The 26,869-nt window shown below is 44.6% G+C and overlaps 1 protein-coding gene across 2 annotated transcripts in view; it reads right to left on the bottom strand.

Annotated features, from left to right (window-relative positions):
- Positions 1 to 26,869, bottom strand: part of LOC138766411 (complement factor B-like) — a 54,645-nt gene that overhangs the window by 22,011 nt on the left and 5,765 nt on the right. For both annotated transcript variants that reach the window (XM_069943998.1, XM_069943996.1), the window contains 5 exons: positions 25,419 to 25,604; positions 23,811 to 23,984; positions 21,471 to 21,566; positions 16,267 to 16,400; positions 9,767 to 9,905 (listed from right to left, as the gene is read on the bottom strand). In XM_069943998.1, coding sequence (XP_069800099.1) covers positions 9,767 to 9,905; positions 16,267 to 16,400; positions 21,471 to 21,566; positions 23,811 to 23,984; positions 25,419 to 25,604 — 729 coding nt within the window. The remainder of the gene's footprint in view (positions 1 to 9,766; positions 9,906 to 16,266; positions 16,401 to 21,470; positions 21,567 to 23,810; positions 23,985 to 25,418; positions 25,605 to 26,869) is intronic.

Below are 26,869 nucleotides of genomic sequence, written 5' to 3' on the forward strand. Positions count from 1 at the left end.
TTACATCAGTTTCTGTGCGGTAACAATTACGTCTTATCTGTATTCCTCATGTTAGTGCAATTACAATGATACCTAATATGTATAGTTTAACACGTTTTTACATTAAAAAATTTTCTTGAACAATAAAAAATGATTTAATTTAAAAATATAAGTTATAGAATTTTTTTTTATCTATGAAGCTTTTTTTTCTAGCAATTTTTTTAGCAAAATTTCCATACACGGTAATACCTAATATGTTTGTTTGGGTTTTTGGCTTAGGAAAAGGGGGTGATAAACTTTTGTTATGGGGTGGTGGATTTATGTATATTTTGTAAAAGTTTTCTTTATTTTTTTAAACACGTTTGTAGTCCTCTAAGAGGACTTCTATGAGCAATACCTTGATTGATAATTCAATGCAGTCCCTGAAAGACAGGCTAAGGGTGCCTTTACACAGAGAGATTTATCTGACAAATTCTTGAAGCCAAAGCCAGGAATGGATTGGTCACTGCTGTGTTCTCTCTATAATAGTTATGTATCCTGCCTGTGACTGCACCCGGTCACTGCTGTGTTCTCTCTATAATAGTTATGTATCCTGCCTGTGACTGCACCCGGTCACTGCTGTGTTCTCTCCTATAATAGTTATGTATCCTGCCTGTGACTGCACCCGGTCACTGCTGTGTTCTCTCCTATAATAGTTATGTATCCTGCTTGTGACTGCACCGGGTCACTGCTGTGTTCTCTATAATAGTTATGTATCCTGCCTGTGACTGCACCCGGTCACTGCTGTGTTCTCTCTATAATAGTTATATATCCTGCCTGTGACTGCACCCGGTCACTGCTGTGTTCTCTCCTATAATAGTTATGTATCCTGCCTGTGACTGCACCCGGTCACTGCTGTGTTCTCTATAATAGTTATGTATCCTGCCTGTGACTGCGCCCGGTCACTGCTGTATTCTCTCCTATAATAGTTATGTATCCTGCCTGTGACTGCCCCCGGTCACTGCTGTGTTCTCCTCTATAATAGTTATGTATCCTGCCTGTGACTGCACCCGGTCACTGCTGTGTTCTCTCTATAATAGTTATATATCCTGCCTGTGACTGCACCTGGTCACTGCTGTGTTCTCTTCTATAATAGTTATGTATCCTGCCTGTGACTGCACCCGGTCACTGCTGTATTCTCCTCTATAATAGTTATGTATCCTGCCTGTGACTGCACCCGGTCACTGCTGTATTCTCTCTATAATAGTTATGTATCCTGCCTGTGACTGCCCCCGGTCACTGCTGTGTTCTCTCTATAATAGTTATATATCCTGCCTGTGACTGCCCCCGGTCAATGCTGTGTTCTCTATAATAGTTATGTATCCTGCCTGTGACTGCCCCCGGTCACTGCTGTGTTCTCCTCTATAATAGTTATGTATCCTGCCTGTGACTGCACCCGGTCACTGCTGTGTTCTCTCTATAATAGTAGTATCCTTCCTGTGACTGCACCCGGTCACTGCTGTGTTCTCTCCTATAATAGTTATGTATCCTGCCTGTGACTGCACCCGGTCACTGCTGTTTTCTCTCTATAATAGTTATGTATCCTGCCTGTGACTGCACCCGGTCACTGCTGTGTTCTCTATAATAGTTATGTATCCTGCCTGTGACTGCACCCGGTCACTGCTGTGTTCTCTCTATAATAGTTATGTATCCTGCCTGTGACTGCACCCGCTCTCTGCTGTGTTCTCTCCTATAATAGTTATGTATCCTGCCTGTGACTGCACCCGGTCACTGCTGTGTTCTCTATAATAGTTATGTATCCTGCCTGTGACTGCACCCGGTCACTGCTGTGTTCTCCTCTATAATAGTTATGTATCCCGCCTGTGACTGCACCCGGTCACTGCTGTGTTCTCTCCTATAATAGTTATGTATCCTGCCTGTGACTGCACCCGGTCACTGCTGTGTTCTCCTCTATAATAGTTATGTATCCTGCCTGTGACTGCACCCGGTCACTGCTGTATTCTCTCTATAATAGTTATGTATCCTGCCTGTGACTGCACCCGGTCACTGCTGTATTCTCTCCTATAATAGTTATGTATCCTGCCTGTGACTGCCTCCCGGTCACTGCTGTGTTCTCCCTATAATAGTTATGTATCCTGCCTGTGACTGCACCCGGTCACTGCTGTGTTCTCCTCTATAATAGTTATGTATCCTGCCTGTGACTGCACCCGGTCACTGCTGTGTTCTCTCTATAATAGTTATGTATCCTGCCTGTGACTGCACCCGGTCACTGCTGTGTTCTCTATAATAGTTATGTATCCTGCCTGTGACTGCACCCGGTCACTGCTGTATTCTCTATAATAGTTATGTATCCTGCCTGTGACTGCACCCGGTCACTGCTGTGTTCTCTCCTATAATAGTTATGTATCCTGCCTGTGACTGCACCCGGTCACTGCTGTATTCTCCTCTATAATAGTTATGTATCCTGCCTGTGACTGCACCCGATCACTGCTGTGTTCTCTATAATAGTTATGTATCCTGCCTGTGACTGCCCCCCGGTCACTGCTGTGTTCTCCTCTATAATAGTTATGTATCCAGCCTGTGACTGCACCCGGTCACTGCTGTGTTCTCTCCTATAATAGTTATGTATCCTGCCTGTGACTGCCCCCGGTCACTGCTGTGTTCTCCTCTATAATAGTTATGTATCCTGCCTGTGACTGCACCCGGTCACTGCTGTGTTCTCTCCTATAATAGTTATGTATCCTGCCTGTGACTGCACCCGGTCACTGCTGTGTTCTCTATAATAGTTATGTATCCTGCCTGTGACTGCACCTGGTCACTGCTGTGTTCTCTCTATAATAGTTATGTATCCCGCCTGTGACTGCACCCGGTCACTGCTGTGTTCTCTATAATAGTTATGTATCCTGCCTGTGACTGCACCTGGTCACTGCTGTGTTCTCTCTATAATAGTTATGTATCCCGCCTGTGACTGCACCCGGTCACTGCTGTGTTCTCTATAATAGTTATGTATCCTGCCTGTGACTGCACCCGGTCACTGCTGTGTTCTCTATAATAGTTATGTATCCTGCCTGTGACTGCCCCTGGTCACTGCTGTGTTCTCCTCTATAATAGTTATGTATCCTGCCTGTGACTGCACCCGGTCACTGCTGTATTCTCTCCTATAATAGTTATGTATCCTGCCTGTGACTGCACCCGGTCACTGCTGTGTTCTCTCTATAATAGTTATGTATCCTGCCTGTGACTGCACCCGGTCACTGCTGTGTTCTCTCCTATAATAGTTATGTATCCTGCCTGTGACTGCACCCGGTCACTGCTGTGTTCTCTCCTATAATAGTTATGTATCCTGCCTGTGACTGCACCCGGTCACTGCTGTGTTCTCTATAATAGTTATGTATCCTGCCTGTGACTGCACCTGGTCACTGCTGTGTTCTCTCTATAATAGTTATGTATCCTGCCTGTGACTGCCCCCGGTCACTGCTGTGTTCTCTATAATAGTTATGTATCCTGCCTGTGACTGCCCCCCGGTCACTGCTGTGTTCTCCTCTATAATAGTTATGTATCCAGCCTGTGACTGCACCCGGTCACTGCTGTGTTCTCTATAATAGTTATGTATCCTGCCTGTGACTGCCCCCGGTCACTGCTGTGTTCTCCTCTATAATAGTTATGTATCCTGCCTGTGACTGCACCCGGTCACTGCTGTGTTCTCTCCTATAATAGTTATGTATCCTGCCTGTGACTGCACCCGGTCACTGCTGTGTTCTCTATAATAGTTATGTATCCTGCCTGTGACTGCACCTGGTCACTGCTGTGTTCTCTCTATAATAGTTATGTATCCCGCCTGTGACTGCACCCGGTCACTGCTGTGTTCTCTATAATAGTTATGTATCCTGCCTGTGACTGCACCCGGTCACTGCTGTGTTCTCTATAATAGTTATGTATCCTGCCTGTGACTGCACCTGGTCACTGCTGTGTTCTCTCTATAATAGTTATGTATCCCGCCTGTGACTGCACCCGGTCACTGCTGTGTTCTCTATAATAGTTATGTATCCTGCCTGTGACTGCACCCGGTCACTGCTGTGTTCTCTATAATAGTTATGTATCCTGCCTGTGACTGCCCCTGGTCACTGCTGTGTTCTCCTCTATAATAGTTATGTATCCTGCCTGTGACTGCACCCGGTCACTGCTGTATTCTCTCCTATAATAGTTATGTATCCTGCCTGTGACTGCACCCGGTCACTGCTGTGTTCTCTCTATAATAGTTATGTATCCTGCCTGTGACTGCACCCGGTCACTGCTGTGTTCTCTCCTATAATAGTTATGTATCCTGCCTGTGACTGCACCCGGTCACTGCTGTGTTCTCTCCTATAATAGTTATGTATCCTGCCTGTGACTGCACCCGGTCACTGCTGTGTTCTCTATAATAGTTATGTATCCTGCCTGTGACTGCACCTGGTCACTGCTGTGTTCTCTCTATAATAGTTATGTATCCTGCCTGTGACTGCCCCCGGTCACTGCTGTGTTCTCTCTAATAGTTATGTATCCTGCCTGTGACTGCACCCGGTCACTGCTGTGTTCTCTATAATAGTTATGTATCCTGCCTGTGACTGCACCCGGTCACTGCTGTGTTCTCTCTATAATAGTTATGTATCCTGCCTGTGACTGCACCCGGTCACTGCTGTGTTCTCTATAATAGTTATGTATCCTGCCTGTGACTGCACCCGGTCACTGCTGTGTTCTCTATAATAGTTATGTATCCTGCCTGTGACTGCCCCCGGTCACTGCTGTGTTCTCTATAATAGTTATGTATCCTGCCTGTGACTGCCCCCCCGGTCACTGCTGTGTTCTCTCTATAATAGTTATGTATCCTGCCTGTGACTGCACCCGGTCACTGCTGTGTTCTCTATAATAGTTATGTATCCTGCCTGTGACTGCACCCGGTCACTGCTGTGTTCTCTATAATAGTTATGTATCCTGCCTGTGACTGCACCCGGTCACTGCTGTGTTCTCTATAATAGTTATGTATCCTGCCTGTGACTGCACCTGGTCACTGCTGTGTTCTCTTCTATAATAGTTATGTATCCTGCCTGTGACTGCACCCGGTCACTGCTGTGTTCTCTCTATAATAGTTATGTATCCTGCCTGTGACTGCACCCGGTCACTGCTGTGTTCTCTATAATAGTTATGTATCCTGCCTGTGACTGCACCCGGTCACTGCTGTGTTCTCTATAATAGTTATGTATCCTGCCTGTGACTGCCCCCGGTCACTGCTGTGTTCTCTATAATAGTTATGTATCCTGCCTGTGACTGCACCCGGTCACTGCTGTGTTCTCTCCTATAATAGTTATGTATCCTGCCTGTGACTGCCCCTGGTCACTGCTGTGTTCTCCTCTATAATAGTTATGTATCCTGCCTGTGACTGCACCCGGTCACTGCTGTGTTCTCTATAATAGTTATGTATCCTGCCTGTGACTGCACCCGGTCACTGCTATGTTCTCTCTATAATAGTTATGTATCCTGCCTGTGACTGCACCCGGTCACTGCTGTGTTCTCTATAATAGTTATGTATCCTGCCTGTGACTGCACCCGGTCACTGCTGTGTTCTCTATAATAGTTATGTATCCTGCCTGTGACTGCCCCCGGTCACTGCTGTGTTCTCTATAATAGTTATGTATCCTGCCTGTGACTGCACCCGGTCACTGCTGTGTTCTCTCCTATAATAGTTATGTATCCTGCCTGTGACTGCACCCGGTCACTGCTGTGTTCTCTATAATAGTTATGTATCCTGCCTGTGACTGCACCCGGTCACTGCTGTGTTCTCTCCTATAACAGTTATGTATCCTGCCTGTGACTGCACCCGGTCACTGCTGTGTTCTCTCCTATAATAGTTATGTATCCTGCCTGTGACTGCCCCTGGTCACTGCTGTGTTCTCCTCTATAATAGTTATATATCCTGCCTGTGACTGCACCCGGTCACTGCTGTGTTCTCTTCTATAATAGTTATGTATCCTCCCTGTGACTGCACCCGGTCACTGCTGTGTTCTCTTCTATAATAGTTATGTATCCTGCCTGTGACTGCACCCGGTCACTGCTGTGTTCTCTATAATAGTTATGTATCCTGCCTGTGACTGCACCCGGTCACTGCTGTGTTCTCTCCTATAACAGTTATGTATCCTGCCTGTGACTGCACCCGGTCACTGCTGTGTTCTCTCCTATAATAGTTATGTATCCTGCCTGTGACTGCCCCTGGTCACTGCTGTGTTCTCCTCTATAATAGTTATGTATCCTGCCTGTGACTGCACCCGGTCACTGCTGTGTTCTCTATAATAGTTATGTATCCTGCCTGTGACTGCACCCGGTCACTGCTGTGTTCTCTCTATAATAGTTATGTATCCTGCCTGTGACTGCACCCGGTCACTGCTATGTTCTCTCTATAATAGTTATGTATCCTGCCTGTGACTGCCCCCGGTCACTGCTGTGTTCTCTATAATAGCTATGTATCCTGCCTGTGACTGCTCCCCGGTCACTGCTGTGTTCTCTCCTATAATAGTTATGTATCCTGCCTGTGACTGCACCCGGTCACTGCTGTGCTCTCTATAATAGTTATGTATCCTGCCTGTGACTGCACCCGGTCACTGCTGTGTTCTCTATAATAGTTATGTATCCTGCCTGTGACTGCACCCGGTCACTGCTGTGTTCTCTATAATAGTTATGTATCCTGCCTGTGACTGCACCCGGTCACTGCTGTGTTCTCTATAATAGCTATGTATCCTGCCTGTGACTGCACCCGGTCACTGCTGTGTTCTCCTCTATAATAGTTATGTATCCTGCCTGTGACTGCCCCCGGTCACTGCTGTGTTCTCTATAATAGTTATGTATCCTGCCTGTGACTGCACCCGGTCACTGCTGTGTTCTCTATAATAGTTATGTATCCTGCCTGTGACTGCCCCCGGTCACTGCTGTGTTCTCTCCTATAATAGTTATGTATCCTGCCTGTGACTGCCCCCGGTCACTGCTGTGTTCTCTCCTATAATAGTTATGTATCCTGCCTATGACTGCCCCCGGTCACTGCTGTGTTCTCTCTATAACAGTTATGTATCCTGCCTGTGACTGCCCCCGGTCACTGCTGTGTTCTCTCCTATAATAGTTATGTATCCTGCCTGTGACTGCACCCGGTCACTGCTGTGTTCTCTATAATAGTTATGTATCCTGCCTGTGACAGCACCCGGTCACTGCTGTGTTCTCTCCTATAATAGTTATGTATCCTGTCTGTGACTGCCCCCGGTCACTGCTGTGTTCTCTCTATAATAGTTATGTATCCTGCCTGTGACTGCACCCGGTCACTGCTGTGTTCTCTCTATAATAGTTATGTATCCTGCCTGTGACTGCCCCCGGTCACTGCTGTGCTCTCTATAATAGTTATGTATCCTGCCTGTGACTGCACCCGGTCACTGCTGTGTTCTCTATAATAGTTATGTATCCTGCCTGTGACTGCCCCCGGTCACTGCTGTGTTCTCTATAATAGTTATGTATCCTGCCTGTGACTGCACCCGGTCACTGCTGTGTTCTCTGTAATAGTTATGTATCCTGCCTGTGACTGCCCCCGGTCACTGCTGTGTTCTCTCTATAATAGTTATGTATCCTGCCTGTGACTGCACCCGGTCACTGCTGTGTTCTCCTCTATAATAGTTATGTATCCTGCCTGTGACTGCCCCCGGTCACTGCTGTGTTCTCTCTATAATAGTTATGTATCCTGCCTGTGACTGCACCCGGTCACTGCTGTGTTCTCTATAATAGTTATGTATCCTGCCTGTGACTGCCCCCGGTCACTGCTGTGTTCTCTATAATAGTTATATATCCTGCCTGTGACTGCACCCGGTCACTGCTGTGTTCTCCTCTATAATAGTTATGTATCCTGCCTGTGACTGCACCCGGTCACTGCTGTGTTCTCTATAATAGTTATATATCCTGCCTGTGACTGCCCCCGGTCACTGCTGTGTTCTCTCTATAATAGTTATGTATCCTGCCTGTGACTGCACCTGGTCACTGCTGTGTTCTCCTCTATAATAGTTATGTATCCTGCCTGTGACTGCACCCGGTCACTGCTGTGTTCTCCTCTATAATAGTTATGTATCCTGCCTGTGACTGCACCTGGTCACTGCTGTATTCTCCTCTATAATAGTTATGTATCCCGCCTGTGACTGCACCGGTCACTGCTGTGTTCTCTCTATAATAGTTATGTATCCTGCCTGTGACTGCACCCGGTCACTGCTGTGTTCTCCTCTATAATAGTTATGTATCCTGCCTGTGACTGCTCCCCGGTCACTGCTGTGTTCTCTCTATAATAGTTATGTATCCTGCCTGTGACTGCCCCCGGTCACTGCTGTGTTCTCTCCTATAATAGTTATGTATCCTGCCTGTGACTGCACCCGGTCACTGCTGTGTTCTCCTCTATAATAGTTATGTATCCTGCCTGTGACTGCACCTGGTCACTGCTGTATTCTCCTCTATAATAGTTATGTATCCCGCCTGTGACTGCACCCGGTCACTGCTGTGTTCTCTCTATAATAGTTATGTATCCTGCCTGTGACTGCACCCGGTCACTGCTGTGTTCTCCTCTATAATAGTTATGTATCCTGCCTGTGACTGCTCCCCGGTCACTGCTGTGTTCTCTCTATAATAGTTATGTATCCTGCCTGTGACTGCCCCCGGGTCACTGCTGTGTTCTCCTCTATAATAGTTATGTATCCTGCCTGTGACTGCCCCCGGGTCACTGCTGTGTTCTCCTCTATAATAGTTATGTATCCTGCCTGTGACTGCACCCGGTCACTGCTGTGTTCTCTATAATAGTTATGTATCCTGCCTGTGACTGCACCCGGTCACTGCTGTGTTCTCTCCTATAATAGTTATGTATCCTGCCTGTGACTGCACCCGGTCACTGCTGTGTTCTCTATAATAGTTATGTATCCTGCCTGTGACTGCACCCGGTCACTGCTGTGTTCTCCTCTATAATAGTTATGTATCATGCCTGTGACTGCACCCGGTCACTGCTGTGTTCTCTCCTATAATAGTCATGTATCCTGCCTGTGACTGCACCCGGTCACTGCTGTGTTCTCTCCTATAATAGTTATGTATCCTGCCTGTGACTGCACCCGGTCACTGCTGTGTTCTCTCCTATAACAGTTATGTATCCTGCCTGTGACTGCACCCGGTCACTGCTGTGTTCTCTATAATAGTTATGTATCCTGCCTGTGACTGCACCCGGTCACTGCTGTGTTCTCTCCTATAACAGTTATGTATCCTGCCTGTGACTGCACCCGGTCACTGCTGTGTTCTCTCCTATAATAGTTATGTATCCTGCCTGTGACTGCACCCGGTCACTGCTGTGTTCTCTCCTATAATAGTTAGATATATCATGCACAACTTTGTAGGCAAAAAAACAACAACATAGAATTCAATAGTGTTAACTATGGTCTTTTACTGTACGTAAGTATTTATGTATGTTATGTGAGTAAAATGGTTCTTTTTCTGTTCAAAAATGAGTTACGTTTTTTTTTTGTTGCGATATGGGGTAGGGGGGATTTGGTATGTGGCGGTAAGGGCTGCTTTATAGTTTCGCTCCCGCCCTTGTTATATGTGTTAGATAGGGAACAGAGACAGGGGAAAGGAAGGTCAAGTATGTGACCCTCCTTGTGTGTGGCTGTGGAGGATTAGGGTAGCTGACCGTCTGATGTTCTGTGATGAGTTGAGTTTCCTTATATCATAAGTAAAGTTTTTTTAACTACATTACCTGAATAATTATAGTTATTAATCTTCTCAATGACCTTGTAGCCTTCCGTACTCTCATGATCCGAGAGCGCCACAATGGGTTTCGCAACTGTCGCATACGAGATGACACCGTAGCGAGGGACAAAATCAAAGCTGGACATCTGTAAAGATAATATATTCATCATATAAAGCCAAGGCAAAGGAGAACAGTGATGATCCCCATGATTAGAACCACCAACTGAGCGTACACCGATTAGTGTTGCCCTGAGGATAGCCTCCAATGTCACGGGAGTGCTCGAGCTGCGTGTCAGATAAGTAGGCTAACTGTAAACCACCTAGATTCACAAATTGGATATATGTAATGACTGATCACGCTCCTACTGCGTAAAATCCTAAAGTGACACTGTCACCCCCTTTTTGCATTTTGACTTCTCTAGACAGATGTAAAGGGTAAGTTTTGCAGTTTTCATACCTTATTTAATCTCATACGTCATGGTTCTTGTTCCAGTAAAAAGTGATCTTTTATCACCTGCGGATTGTGCCACCTGGGCGGAGCTTCTCATCCGATGCACCACTTAGCCCCGCCCACAACACCAGCATAGACCCCCGCCTCCTGTGGCATCACCTAGATCTTAAGGTCTAGGCCCCACCACCTCTAGGTTAGCCCATACCAATGGCTGTCAAGGGGGTGGGGTCTATGTGTGATGACATCACAGAAAGGAGGGGGCCTACGTGGTAATGTGGGCGGGGTTTATTTGCGCTGCGGCCGTGAAGCCCCGCCTAGGTATCCCAATCTGCAGATGATAAAAGATCACTTTTTACTGGAACAAGAACCATGATGTATGATATAAATTAAGGTATGAAAACTGCAAAACTTACCTTTTACACCTGTGTAGAGAAGTCATAATCATTGAATGTCTCTCTTTGCTCTCAGCAAGAATTGAGAGGTATACCTGTAATATCTTTACTTCCCATTCATTTGACCAGGACTGACTTGCAGCACCAGTGAGCTGCACAGTATAAATACCGTTTTTCTGGCAGAAAAAAAACAGCACATTTTGGCACATCTGATTTGGCCGTTCCGCGACTCGTGCGCACCCGCATCCAAATTCTCCACTGCACACAATGGAGTGTGTGCCCTTAGCCGCACCCTCCATTGTGTGCACTGGCAGGTTCTCTGCAGCCGCTATTCAATGAATAGCGGCCACAGAAAACTGACATGTCAGTTTCTTGCGGCACCGCTAGGGATCCCAGCCGGAGTGTATACTATGTGTATACACTCCGGCCAGGATTCCATAGAGGGCAGCACTACGTAAGTTACCTAGTAATCACGGCCATTAATATGTAACTTATGTAGTATGAACATAGCCTTAGGATGACAGTACACGGTTCGATCGCTTTGCAATTGACCACATGGAATAATTGCTTATACTTGCAAGTTTTACCAATTACACACTTAGGCCGGGTTCACACTACGTAAAAAACACGGCGTATTTCATAAACCCGGCCGTAGTTGCGCAAATAACGGCCACTATTTGTGAAATAACAGACGTTGTTTGCGCAATTACGGACGGTTTTATGAAATATGGCCATGTATTTTTACGTAGTGTGAACCCGACCTTAGGCTATGTTCACAGACATTAAAATAAAAAGGAAATACAGCCATTATTTCAAGTACAAATAAAACAATGTGTGAACCAGTAACCCCCCCCCCCCTCAAAAATAGGTTGTAAATAATAAGCATGTCCATAATTTTGGTGGCCATAATAAATTAAAACCATTATTCTATACAGTGCGTGCATTGCCAACCAATTTCCCGTTGACTTTAATGGAGCACATTATTATATTCAAAATTACGGTCGTATATTGGTACTTTATTGTCTGTAATCTGGAACTCTATACTCACGTGACGTTTTTTTTTTTTCTTTTTTTCTTACCTTATCTTATCCCCAACCCTGTCCTCCCCACCCCTACCCCCCAACCCCAGGTGTGGCTGCCCTTTCGAGAGGAGAGAGAGAGAGGAAAAAAGATAAATAAATAAATATAAAAATTAAAAATTTAAAATATATCCTTCCCATCATTTTATTTTCCTTCAAAATAATTAAATAAATAAACAATGTTTATACTGTATATCAGGTGTCACTTGCCAATTTTTCCAAAGACGTTGGAACCTCCCCCTCCCTCTAGCTCCCTTTCCAGAGTACCAAATCCTTTCATATTGATAAACTTGGTGTATCAGGTTTTCCCATTCAGTAGACTTTGGGGCCCTAGGGGCTATCCAATTCCTTAGAATAACTAGTCTAGCGTAAAACAAAAATTTAATAATCACCCCTCTTATAATATCATCAGTCACATTAGGTGAATCTCCTAATACTGCTATCTCTGGGGAACGAAAGATAGTACAGTTAAACTTCATCTCCAAGAAATGAAAAATCCTCTCCCAGTATTTGCCTAGAGCGCGGCACCCCCAAAACATATGACCCAGGCCCGCACATTCCTCCTGGCATCTCGGGCAAGAGGAATCATTTCTTCTCCCATACGAGAAAGCAGTAATGGGGAATAGTATGATGCATGCAAAATCCTAAATTGAACCAACCTGTGACCCTCTGAAAGTGAAACCTTTTGTACATTACTCATTATATTGCTCCAGGTGTCCTCACTCAGAGGGCCTAGCTCCTTTTCCCATCTGGATCGGTAAACAAATCTGTGCCCATGTTCATATTGTAAATTTAGTGTTATATACCTATAAACAAAAGATAAACTTTTCTTGGTATTAGATCCCATACCTTGCAACTAGGGATGGTCCGTACGAACCCGTACTACTAGGGATCGTACAAACCCGAACTCTCGGCAATGATTCCCGCTGTCTGCCCGCTCCGTGCAGTGGGCGTATCCAGCGGGAGAACCGCCTGAAAAAATGGGATACAGCCATAGCCATAGGCTGTATCCCAACTTTCCAGGCGGTCCTCCCGTTGTATCCGCCCGCTCCACGGGAGCGGGAATCTGATGCCGAGCATTCGGGTTCATACGAACCCGAACCTCGGAGGGTTCGGACCATCCTTACTTGCAACATTAACCCCTTCCCCCAATATGACGTACAGGGACGTCATGAAAAGCAGTGCCAAAACGCACTGCACCCTGGACGTCATGCTTTTCCTGCCTCCCCCCTCTGTCCCTAGTTGAGATCGAGCAGCAGGAGGAGGCTGTGTCACACAGCCTCCTCCTGCTGCGACTGCCCAGAGAGGAGCCGCGCTCCCCCCAAGCAGTTAACCCCATAGACGCCGCGGTCTGTGCGACCACAGCGTCTATGGGGAGATATGCTCCCCCTGCCGATCGGGTGCCTGGGAGGAGGCTGCGGCAAATGCTGCTGCGCTCCCCCCAGGCTCCCCTTCTCTGCTGTAGAGCCCCCCCGTGTGGCCGCCCCCTCCCCGTGCCCCCCCCCCCCCCGGCTCCCTCTGCAATCTCTCCCCCTCCCGGAGCCGCGCGAGCAATCGCGCGACTCCGGGAGGGTATCCATAGCAACCCAGACGCTTTCCAGTGCGTCTGGGCTGCTATGATTTCTAATGATCAGGCACCTGCACTGAGGCAGGGACCTGATCATTTGAATGATCTGTCAGTGTAACACTGACAGATCATTCAATATATAATGCATTACAGCACTGATCATGTGCTGTAATGCATTATAGATGTGAAAAAGTGAAAGTAAAAAAAAAAACAAAACACCAAACACATACATACATACATAATTAAAGAAATAATTAATTACAATAAATAAATTAAATAAATACATAATAAATTATATATATATATATATATATATATATATATATATATATATATATATATATATATATATATAATAAATACACACATTCCCCATCCCCCCTTTATAAATGATCCCCTATAAATAAGATACACATATTTGGTATCGCCGCGTCCGTAATGACCCCGTCTATTAACCCGTTACATTAATTATTCCACCCGATTAACGATATAAAAAAAATAAATAAAAAACTAACAAAAATGACAATTTATTGTTAATCCCGCCCCCTAAAAAATTAAGGAAAAACCTATCAAAAAGTCACATGTACCCAAAAGGTGTACCACTAAAAACGTCAACTTATGCCGCAAAAAAAAATCCCTCACATAACTCCATTGGTGAAAAAATTTAAATATTACCACTCTTACAATATGCAAGACACAAACAGTATTTATAGTATAAATGCCATAAACTATAACAAAAGCTATATAACATGGATATCACTGTAATCGTACCGACCTGATGAATAATGATAACATGTCATATGTGACGTATAGTAAAGGGCGTACAAAAAAAATGATGAAAAACAGCTGCTAAATTGTGTTTTTTATTCATACCACCTCATAAAAAAAATAATTAAAAAATGATCAGGGTATCACATGTCCCCCAGAATGGTACCGATGGAAATGTCAACTTGTCTTACACAAATATTTTGGCACCGCAAGTCCTCTGTGACATGGTATAATGGCTAAAAAAACTCTGAAATAAAAAAGAACCCCAAAATTCCCCAGGTCTCTGTCATGTCTGCGGCCTGTGGTTGAGTCAGGTGACGCACTGCGGCCACATATGAGGGATTTCTAGAAACATTGGAATATGGGGAATAAATAGTGAGTGGTATTTCTCGGTTAGTATTTGCTGTGTAAGAGGAAAAAAATGGATTAAAATGGAATATCTGCCAAAAAAATGAAAATGTTAAATATCCCCTCCAACTTGCTTAAATTTCTGCAAAACACCTAAAGGGTTAATACACTTATGAAATGTTACTTTGAATACTTTGAGGGGTGCAGTTTTTATAGTAGAGAGATTTATGGGGGTAACTACCATAAAGGTCCCACAAATCCACTTCAGAACTGAACTGGTCCCTAATTAAATCAGAATTTGAAATTTTCCTGAAAATTTGAAAAATCGCTGCAAAATTTCGAAGCCCTCTAACATCCTAACAAGTAAAAGGACGTTCACCAAATGTCGTCACCATAAAGCAGACATGTTGTAGATGTTGCAGTAGTAATTAGTTCATGTGGCATGACTATCTTTCTTATGAAAAGAGTTTTGAATATACAGAAACATACATTTTTCAAATTTTTGCGCAAATGTTGTGTTTTTTACAAAAAACTACTGAGTGTATCAACCAAAGTATACCACTAAAATAAAGAGGAATATGTCACGAAAAAACAATCTCAGAATAACCGCGATAGTTAAAAGCATCACAGAGTTACCACTACATAAAGAGAGACAGGTCAGATTTGAAAAATAGGTCCTGGTCATTAAGGCAAAACAGGCTGCGGAGGCAAGGGGTTAATAGTACCTTACTCTTAGTGGGCCTAAAAAATTCCTTAGTTAACGTGCAGCTAGCCGCGTGAGAAAGCTGAACATAAAAAAACTTGTACTTCCCATCCAATGCAAAATCCTTACTAAGATCATCAAAATGACGAATTTCCCCATTCAAAAATAGCTGTGACAAATACAAAAGTTTTCTATTAATCCAAAATTGATTGTTGTGAACTTTCCCAAATTCTGGGAGGTTTACATTCCCCCAGATTGGGGTGCAACTCAAATACCCCTTATCTAGTGCTAATCTTCTAGTCTCCTCCCATACCCTATTTGCCAAGTGACATAATGTCAGGTCAGTTCGAACTGAGCCCAGATTACCTGACTCCAATAATCCAAACAGATCCTCGAATTTAAAGTGTCTTTTATGTTTGGTGTTTGGCATATTGGTGTCTTTCTGCTCCTTGGCAGTTTTAGAACACCAGTTGCATCCGACGTTTTTTTTTTTTGTTTAGTTTTTTTAAGAAATAATGATGTTTTTCCTTCTATACACTTTTATAGGGGGGGGGGAATCACCCAATTCTTTTATATAAATCTTGGAATCACGTGATGAAAGAATCACAGGTAATAAAATAAGGAAAACCCATTTACTATTAGTCTCGAAAGTAAAAAAAAAAAAAAACTGTAAAAATGTTAAAAGCTGTAAAAACCCATGTTAAATTTGTGTCTGATTGAAGCCTCATTACAAGATTTTAGAAGTATTTGATGGCGGCAATGCAGCTGTATTATGTGTTTTTACTTCCTCTTCTTCTTCTTCTCATTTATTATTATTACTTTTTTTTTTATTTTTTACCGGTATTATGTGTTTAGCTAATTCTAAGCACACCCTAATTGGCAAAATGTTTTAAAAAAAATGCAGGTAGCAGCAACATTAGCAAAGCAGTTACTGCATGTGGCCAATTGCAATGCAACATGATCAGATCTGCTACATGATACAATATCAATATTATTTGTGCAGTATATGGTGGTGGCACTGTATGGTACTGTATAGCGGAGGTCTCATTTCTAACGTATGGCACTACTATTTGTGCCCCTTCTGGTGTATATAGTATTTGCACACCATGTAAGGGGGATATACTGCAGAGGGTTCCACCCAACACAGGGCCGTCCCAAGATGGTAGAGGCCATGACTTGTTTGTCTATGTTCTCCTTACCTTTTCTATGAACACCTGACTGATATTCTTAGCTGTTTTAAAGTTTTCCGGTCCTACACTTTTGGAAGCATCAATGACGATGAAGATGTTCATTAAACCATCTTTTTCCACTTGTATTTTACGATCAGCGTCCCCTGTGGGAAAAATGAAGAAAAATGGATGTATCAGTAGTTGTACAACATGACCCTGGGGCCACAGCGGTGTGCATGCCTGTAATTTATCATAAAGCATCATCCCTATTGTTCACCAAGAAAAATAAGTAATCCAGCCCTAAAACATACCCCCCATCTGTAGTGTCCCACTACGTGTTAACTTTTCTCTTCATACACCTTGGTAAAACTGTATCATTCTAGTGTCACAGGTTAGGACAGGAGGCCGCTGTTCCTTACTCCAACCACTAGATGTCACACTCTCACAGCACAGCTGCAGTTCACACTAGGTCTAGCTGCACACAAACTTCCCTTTATAGTAACTACTTCCCTTTAGTTATTGGTAATGACTTAATCACATACCGTACAGGGACCTCGCTGGGGGCGAGCACACAGCTCTCCAGGCAAGGCCAGCCTAGTCCGGATTTCATTGGCTGCTCCACTCCAGGCTTCCTAGCAGCCAAAATCAGACCCTGCCCGACCCCCGACCCTAATCTAAACGTTTAGTTTTAGGGTTAGGGTTGGGGGTCGGGTTACTACCAACATATTACTTAACTATCCCCTGCCAACACAACAACCCTAACCCCAACCCTCGGGCTTGGTGCTAATCAGGAAGGTTACGGTTAAGGTTGGGACTGTGGGGAGGGTTAGAACATGACAAATCAGTGGGACATAATCCTAATCCCACTCCCAATAACCCTAAAACTAAACATTTGGATTAGAGTCGGGGGTCCGTCAGGGTCTGATTTTGGCTGCTAGGAAGCCTGGAGTGGAGCAGCCAATGAAATATTGGACGGGGCTTGCCTGGAGAGCTGTGCGCGCAAGCCCAGCGAGGTCCTTGTACATTATGGGATTTAAACACTACCTTTATTTATTGAGCAGATAGTGACATGGATATAGCTGTTTCTGACACTATCTATCCAACCACTATGGACTGCTAGACAAGACCCCTAGGGAAATCGGAGCAAAAGGAGATCTCACCCTTGCCTAGGCCAAGGACAGACTAGCTAAACAGGACAGTCGACCACCTTAGAAAAGAGACGAACAAACTGAAGACTGATCCTACAGTAGAGCACAGTGCCAGCAAGCCGCTCTCTACTGACAAGCGCTCGCTCAGCTTTGTAGGAAGGACACTACAAACCAGCTCCACCCAGAGCAGGGACCTGGGACTTGTACTACCTCAATAGGACGGAAACCCGACACTGTGGGGCAGAAGGAGGTTAGGTGAGATAATTAGACTCATCCATACGTGAGTACGAGGATTCTTTAAACACTTGTCAACACTTCACCCCATCCCGGCAGAGTACCTAGTACACTAGGCAAGGGCCCTTCTATGTGGTCCCTATGTCCTGTTAACATTTTCTTCTATCAACTCTCCCTGTTGGAATATTGTTATTGACTATTTTTACACTAAGCATTGTTACTGTTTGCACTGAGAAACCTTTCAAGTAAAGTTTACAAGTTGTTTAAAGTGGGACTCTGTCATCTCTGTTGCAGCACCTGCACCTATACTCCGCACCTCACACCTGTCCTAACTAAGGTTCGGTTGCCATACTGTATGTCTGGAGGTGGGTGTTACCACTCCTGGCCACCATGACACGTAGCCACCAGAACCCACCAGCAGGCCCAACATTAGTACCAGCAACCCAGGCCACAGGCATATCCACAGATTCAGAGCTGGACCCCTGCACAATGTCCAGAATGGAGCCCGGCTCCACACTCCAGTGGGTTGGCAAGTGCTCCATTAATTCTTTCTGGGAGCTTTGGAGATACCTGAATATGTCTTTTTGGTAAGCCTAGTGCTCCCATAGACAATGAATAGAGTATGTGCGGACCCACTGCTCCATTATTCATCGTTCAAAAGGTCGTAACCCCTGCAATCAGACACATCTAGGCCAGCATTGTCTGTCGGACATCTTTTCAATCCCTGTCGCATCAGGCTCTACCTTCCGGTTCACCACTGCAGCCAGTCAGCTGAAGCAATGACGTGGGAGGCAGATTTTGACAGATTTTTGAAGTCAAAGCCAGGAATGGATTTGAAAAAAGGAGACATCTCAGTCTTTCCTTTATGACCTGTTCTCTGTTAATGGTCTGTTCCTAGCTTTGGCTTCAAAAATCAGATAAATCTCTGTGTGTAAATGGACACTTACACTTGCTGGAGGTGTCAAGGGGGTGTGTATGTGGAGGGGAGGGTCTCTCCCACACATGGTAACATGGTTGCCCATATTTCTTAAAGCGACTCCCCCCCCGCCTTTCAAACCATTTGTACCATCGGATAGCTGTATTTAATCTGTTGAGATCTGTCCTGGGGACCGGTAGGTGATGCAGTTATTGTCCTTAAAAAAACAACTTTTAAACTTGCAGCCCTGTGTTAAGTTGGCCCACAGTGTCTGTGCCCTAGGCCTGTCCCCCCTCCCCACCCTCTTTATCATTAGGAATGCCCATGGAAGGATTTCTCCTATTCATCACTTGTCTGGACACTGGATTGTGCTGGATTGTTAAAGTGTCACTGTCGTGAATTTTTTTTTTGCAGAAATCAATAGTCCAGGCGATTTTAAGAAACTTTGTAATTGGGTTTATTATCCGAAAAATGCATTTTTATCATGAAAAAGCAGTTTGAATCTCTCCCCCCTGTCTTCATTGTTCTCCTATGGAGGGAGCTAAAGAAAAGACCAAAACAGGACAACAAAGAGTTAATCTACAAATCCCTCACGGGAAATCTTCTGTGACAGTCACCAGTGACCTGTCTGAGCTCGGATTACAGCTGTCACCCAGCTCTGTGCCTGTAATCCTCTGTTATCTGCTTTCTGCTGCCGGCTAACTCCCTCCTTCCTCCTCCCCCCTCCCCTCTCCCTAGAACAGACAGGGGACGTCTCCTGCAACAAGTCACAATTTTCAGATTTTTCAGAGTGGATGAAAAAGAGGAAGGAGGGGGGGGACCTGGGAAAAGGCCTTTTACATGCAGATAATGGCAGATTTGGCTAATAAACCCAATTACAAAGTTTCTTAAAATCGCCTGGACTATTGATTTCTGCAAAGAAAAAAAATACGACAGTGACTCTTTAAGGCCCATGTGCAGTGTTCACACAAGTGTTTATTAGGAGAAATGAGGGTGGGGAGGAGGAGGGACATAGAGGTGTCACAAGCCTAGGGAACAGACATTCTAAGCCACGCCATTTTCACACGGGGCTGCAAGTTTAAAAGTTGTTTTTTTTCTAACAATAACTGCTTCCCTTGCCGAACGGACCCCAGGACAGGTCTTGGATTAAAAGCAGCTATCTGATGGTTAAAGGAGCTTGGGGGGGGGTCAAATTGTGAGTACAAGAGTCGCTTTAAGCTTCATAGATATCTCATAGAGATGAGTTGTGATCTGTGGGATCCGGCTGTTAAGGCTCTATTCCACGGAACGATTATCGTCCTGTGGAATAGAAGGCAACGATCAGCCGACATCGTTCATGTCGGCTGATAGTTGAAGTAATTTGTGTTTCAAACATGTTAAAAAACAAGCGACTGTGATCTGAGATCTGCTGCCGTTGCTCCGTGGAATAGGAGAGGCGGCAGCAGACCGCCACTATCCTCTATGGGCTGCCCGGACAATCTAGCGATCACCTAGGCAGCCCCCCCTGCAGCTCCCCGTGGCCCCTCCCGCACTCACCCACTCGCTGCCGCCGTGTGTAATAGCGGCGGCAGTGAGTGGGGAACAAGGAGCTCCTCACAGTCGGCCCGTGGAATAGGGCCTTTAGACCCCCACGATCACTAAAATTAAGGGACAGTAGCAGTCTCCTGAGCGCTGTGTCTCTTTGTTTCTTCTCAGCTTTATTCGGAAACAGAGTACAGACTGTAGTCAACTAATAACTACATTCGGACCATTATCAAAACGCTAAATATATAAATATAATATAATGTTCTAAAATCGAAAGGTTTAGGCCACCGAAGCACCACATAAACGATATCACTAAGGCTGCTGTTTTAAAGCGACTCTGTGCCCACAATCTGTCCCCCCCAAACTGCTTGTACCTTCGGATAGCTGCTTTTAATCCAAGATCTGTCCTGCGGTCCGTTCGGCAGGTGATGCAGTTATTGTCCTAAAAAATAACTTTTAAACTTGCAGCCCGTGTCAAACCGGAGTATCTGTGCCCTAACTTTGCACCACCCCTTCCGTCCCTTCTCCCCACCCTCTTCATCATTAGGAATGCCACTGGAACATTTTCTCCATGCTGAACATTGCACAGGTGCTTAACGATCCAGCCCATGTGCCGTGCTGACACAGGTGGGGAATAGGAGATAATCTGCCTGGAGCATTCCTAATGATGAGGAGGGTGGGGAGGAGGGACGGAGTGGTGGTGTAAAGTTTGGCACGGGGCTGTAAGTTTAAAAGTTGTTTTTTTAGGACAATAACTGCATCACCGAATGGACCCAAGGACAGATCTTGGATTAAAAGCAGCTATCCTAAGGTACAAGTGGTTTGGGGGGGGGGGTCAGATTGTGTGTACAGAGTCGCTTTAAGTTTTAAAGGTTTTTCACAGTGTTTTTTACAGCATTGTATTTTCCCAGTACAAACCAACCATCAACCTCTCAATTCTTAAAGAAACCGGATTTCAACGTGAAACCAGACCCTGGACCCAACACTGTTTGTTCTGCTTATCTGACTGCGGTATCACGTCCGTGAACCTGGTCAAATTTATTGAATTGAACTTTCTTGTGAAAGATATTGAGGGAGATTTATCAAATATGGTGTAAAGTGAAACTGGCTCAGTTGCCCCTAGCAACCAATCAGATTCCACCTTTTATTCCTCACAGACTCTTTGGAAAATGAAAGGTGGAATCTGATTGGTTGCTAGGGGCGACTGAGCCAGTTTCACTTTACACCATGTTTGATAAATGTCCCCCATGGTTTTTTCTCTTTATTTCTGGACCATGGTCATAATGGGCGCCTAAGAGCGATATAAAGGAGCGTCAGTGCTACCCCACCATAAAGCTGACACGTGGCATCCATCCTCCTGCTGTAACATAGGTATTCTCCAATAGAACTCATGTCATGCACCATTCTTTTACCTACTACTTTATCCGGGTTAGATGATTCAATTGCTTCGGAAAGAGAAGCAGAAAAAGTTTTGGCCACTTCCTTTGGGGTATCATATGTGTACGGGTCTGTGGAGGATAAAAACACACCAGTCACCTATAACAGTCATTACAGATCTCTTTTGGAAAGGGTTGTATGAGATTACAAGACTGTGGCTGCTTTTTTGTTTTGTTTTTACAGACAAACAGCGCCACACTTACTTTTTTGTTTTGTCTGGTATTACAGTTGAGCCCCTTCGAGAAAGTGAGGCAGAACTGCAATACCAGACATAGCCATTTAACAATAGTGGCACTATTTTTTTTCTTGCTGTACAATGCATGTTGAGAGATTATCCAGGGATTTTTTTTTTTTTAATGGTCAGGGTAGCGTAAGGGATACTCACCTACCTGATTCCCCACCACTAATGTTCTTTCAGTCCTCACCAATTCCTTGCTGTTCAGCCAATCACTGGCTGAGAGTCAAGAGTCTCCACTGATGCCCCCAAAAATTTAAATATGCAAAACAAGAGTCCGTGGAGCCTCAGTTACGAGTCTCAAAACACGGGATAGCCAGATATCTCTAGCCTGTTGCCAACGGGGTGCCTCCATGATGGGGAGAGCACCACACCACCCTGATAAATAACCCCTTAAGTCCCACTCGGTTGCGAGTATTGGAACATAGACAGGGAAACAACAGGGTGGCCCCTAATTAAATTTAAACGAATCCATCATTTTGCAATTAAATATACTGTTAAAATAAATATATATATATATAAATAAATTTATTTTAACAGTATATTTAATTGCAAAATGATGGATTCGTTTAAATTTAATTATTGAACAATGAAAGGGACTTTATTACAACGAAAATGTGTTTTATTAATTCAATATATTAACCATGAGAGGCATCGGCATACTGCAGAGGATCGCAAACCCCGGTAATAGCAATTCATGTAAACTGTTTCCCTGCTTTCCCAGATGCATCCAGAGGTGTTTGCATCACTTTCTTAAAATTTATTTGTTATTTTTAGTTGAACCAGATTTCCAAGTAAATGACCGTATGTTTTCAGCCGCATGTCTATTTTTTCCCACGGCCGTAGTTTTAGCCGCACATTTCCAGCCGCATAAAAAATACAGCCGCACACATACATAGTGTGAACATAGCCTTAACATGTACCAGCTCAGGGGGATACGTTGAAAAACTATTGCACGTTCACTGTCCTCTTCTAATGTAAGCAGTGAACAAAACTCCCGGAAGTGTCATCGACTGCATTGCAATAAACTTACAATACAGGACAGTGCACCTGCAGGAGTTTTTCAATGTATCCTCTGGCGCTGGCAAAATGATAGGTACACTTTAACATGTACCTGCAGTTTTAGGCTGTGTTCACACTATGTAAAAGTACGGCCGTTGTTGCCATCGCCCGCATCAGAACACTGCGGCCGGAAAGATCATCCCCTTTTTGCATTTTGACTTCCCTCCACAGGTGTAAAGGGTAAATGTTACAGCTCTCATTATTTATTTTATATTATTCGTCATGGTGCTTGTTCTGGTAAAAAGTGTTTTTTAATATCTTTGGATTGGTATATGTGGGTGGGGCTTCCCATCCGTGCCCTGCCCCCATCCGTGACATCATCGCCGCATAGGCCCCGCTCCCTCAGCAGCCATTGGAAGGGCCAGCTTAAAGATCTAGGCCCCCCCCCCCTAGATTGACCCACACCAATGGCCACTAAGGGGGCCGGGCCTATGCGGCGATGACATCACGGATGGAGGCGGGGCGATGTGGCGCATTAGACTAAGCCACGCCCCTTTGGCGCAGTAACAAGCGGATAAAAGTACACTTTTCACAAGAACAAGCACCATGATTAATAATCTGAAATAAGGTATGGAGACAGCTAAATTAGTCATTTAAACCTTTTTAACCGGCCGGGATGATCCGTGCAGAGACCGGCCGTTCCGTGACCCAGCCGGGTCACGGAACGGCCGGTCTCTTTACTATGTTTCCAGCAGTCTTTTGGTCATTATTTTTTAAACCAAAATCAGGTGTGGAACTGACAGGGCAAAATTATAATTGATAGATTTGCACAGTTTCCGTATTTTCAGCCATCGCCTTATGAACAATGACTGTCGGACAGACTGGGCACAGTAGTCATGCTTCTATATTACTTTCATGTCAAATTTCTCCATAGCACTCATCTCCAAATTTCCACCACAGAATCACAACATGGCCTCCTTTAAGGTATTTAGGCACCCTATTCAAAATGGTACACGCTAAATATACTGTAATTCTAATTCAGGTTTAGTGCTTAGGTTTCGCAGGTAATTGCTCTTACATCTGCAGGTGGGTTCTGCTCCCGACCAGCGCTTGTTCTCCATGCATATTCTCTCGTTGGAGCCGTACATCCTCAGACCAGAATTGCATTCGTACTTCACTTTGCTTTCGATCTTGTAGGAAGAACCATATTTTGAAGCCCCAATGGGAGTTCCTGGGTTAGGACAGTAGCCCTCTGTGTGCAAGTAAGGTGGAAAACCAAGGGGTTAATAAAGGGGAATGGGAATGGCAGAAGAAATGCATAAAGAGAAGAAAGAGAAGAGCTGTGTCCGAGTATAATAGCAGGATACATTTCCACCATCCTGATTAGGATTAGAGAAGTGGGGAAGAAGGGAATTTCCAAACAGGAGTATAACTAAGGCCATGGATGGATAGCGCTAGTATACAGGGTTGCAGTCATACCTTGTACATTCATTAGTCCTCTTCATCGGGGAGATATAAGCCTTTTGCTATTATGAAAACGAGGCTTAAAGGGGGATTTCAAGTAAAATTTACTTTTCCCTTATCCACAAAACAGAGCAAAAGTAGGAGTTTGCAGGAAGTCCGACATCTGTACACCCCACCGATCTCCCTATTGAGTCCAGGCTTCTGTATTATGAATAGAACAGCTGGTACGCCATGTGACCCACGGCTCTATTCATTTTTATGGAGCTGATGGAAAGAGCAGAGTACGCCGGAAGAGCGATGCACTCAACTCTTTCCGTTGGTTCCATAGGAATTAAAAGAGCCGCGGGTCACATGCCGTACTCACAGTTCTATTAATACAGGAGCCGGGGGCTCAATAGGGAGATTGGTGGGGGTACAGAGGTTGGACCCCCCTGCGATCTACTTTCCCTGGAATAATTCTTTAAGTGCCCAGGGGGTGTTCCCCAACATGGCGCAGGCCCAGACATGTCCAGCCTCCATGCCCGCTTGCATCCACCTAACCAGTTTGACTGGCATCAACTAAAGAGGGCATGGGCTGAACTCACATGGGCTCTTGCCGTGCTGGGAAACACCCACTGGGCACTTGAGGCTCATTTGCATATTAACAAAAAAGCTTATATCTCAGTGCTAAAGAGAATCATTAATATATATAAAGTGATTGGGGGCTTTGGGCAAATACCGATTAGGTTTGGTTAAGGTTTCAGGCAGATTGATAAATCTGGGCCTGTATGTGGTTTTTCTAATAACATGTCTACAATTTAGCTGCTTTGCATCTGCAAGGATGAATCCTGCTAATTTCTAACAATAGCGGATGTGAGCATTAAAATGAATGTTAAATACAGCCCTGCTTGTACCCAGGCTAGAGGAGCCCAACCGTTTCTCATCATGTATCCAGGCTAGAGGCACCAAACCGTATACCATCTTGTATCCAGGCTGGAGGAGCCCAACCATATCCCATCTTGTATTTAGGCTAGAGGCGCCCAACTGTATCTCATCTTGTATAGAGATGCCTAACAGGGTCCTAGAACCTTTTTGTACGGTTTTCCCCAATTTATCTTTTCGCTCTAATATTGTGATGACTTACATATCATCATTACATCACACACAGAACATTTATTTGATTCCGTCTTATTTCTATTTTTTTGTCGATGACTATATCATACATTTTATCACAGATTCCTACCTAGATCGTCACATATGGTATTGTCTCCGCTCCATTTTCCATTGGCCTGACAGGTGCGGTTTTCAGGTCCAAACATTGTAAATCCTCCATAACACTGGAATTCCAGGACGTCTCCAGTAAAATATTTACGTTTCACAGGACTAAACGCTCCATTTTCAAGTATGGTTGGACTGGGGCACTGTACGGCTGTGGGGGGGGATGACACATAGGAATATTATAGTTAACATGGGTACTGGTGTCAGTAATGGACCCTGTATAAAAGACAATCTAATTTGAAACCTTCAAAGTGTGATGTCCCACCACGGGTGTTTCGTGTTTCACACCTGTCGGAAAAGCTCTTTTCTCAAAGTTAAGTGGTGATGAAGGTATTTTGTAGTTTCACCAATAGGTGTCAGTGTTATTTCTAAACTTTGTTATATTTTGCAAAGCTGAAGTAAGCAAAGGGTTACTGTTTCTCATACATTATGTACTTTTATTGTCCGATTGAGATACTCTTCTTTTCTAACCTATCACTCTCCTTCTCTTCTTTGCACATTCCTTTCCATCACTCACAGGGTCTTTTACATACTCCTGTAGGAAGTAGTCACTTAGTGGGAGGAAGTGTGGTGTCAGTTCTACCCAGATTCTTGTGGGAGGAGGACACACAGAGCAGACGTCCATGCTGTAGCCAAGCCAGGGCCTGGCTCTGCCAGGACCCTTGTCCGGGATCAGATCTGTTCAGTCTAGTGTGTTACTGAGTTCAGTACAAATGTGTATGAAGCAACCAGAGACACTCAGTTTCTCCAGTATATCCACTAAAACTACTATGCAGTGCTAGACACTACCAAGGAAGAATCATCATCCTAACCCACGCCGAGAACCACTCTACAAAGTGCAGAGCAGTATCCTGATAAACAAAGGAACAACTACCTCTACTGTATTCAGCACTTTCAAGTATCTCTGCAGCCCCAGTTGAGCACTATTACCTGTACAAAGATTATCTATTTTCTGCCAAAGTGTTTTGTAATATACAGAGACTGCACAGTAAAGCTGTTCTAAAGCTGGGACTTAGTCATCTTTTCATCTGCACCAGCAACGACACACATTCGCTACATGCCTTGGGTCATTTTTCCCCTTTCTGTGGGTAGCGGTACCAATAGTCCAGGTGGGGCAATTGCCACTCAGGACTTCCGTGACAAGAGCCCAAGGGACCCATCACAGCTCGGCAATTCACTGACCATTTTGGGGAACAGTATAGACCGGCCATACACAAAGCAGGTACCAACATCACACCTGTGTGCTGGACTAGCACTGGCGTCACAACATTACTGGCCGCATATTACCACACCAACCCCACAAAAGGACCAGAGGTATCCAGGCTCAAAATTGCCAAGTGGAAAAGTCACATATATCATATTCTGTATTGTCATGAGCATAACAAAGCTGTAATCCTCTATACAACATTAGGGTTC

Source organism: Dendropsophus ebraccatus, chromosome 10, assembly GCF_027789765.1.
Source record: "Dendropsophus ebraccatus isolate aDenEbr1 chromosome 10, aDenEbr1.pat, whole genome shotgun sequence".
NCBI lineage: Eukaryota > Metazoa > Chordata > Amphibia > Anura > Hylidae > Dendropsophus > Dendropsophus ebraccatus.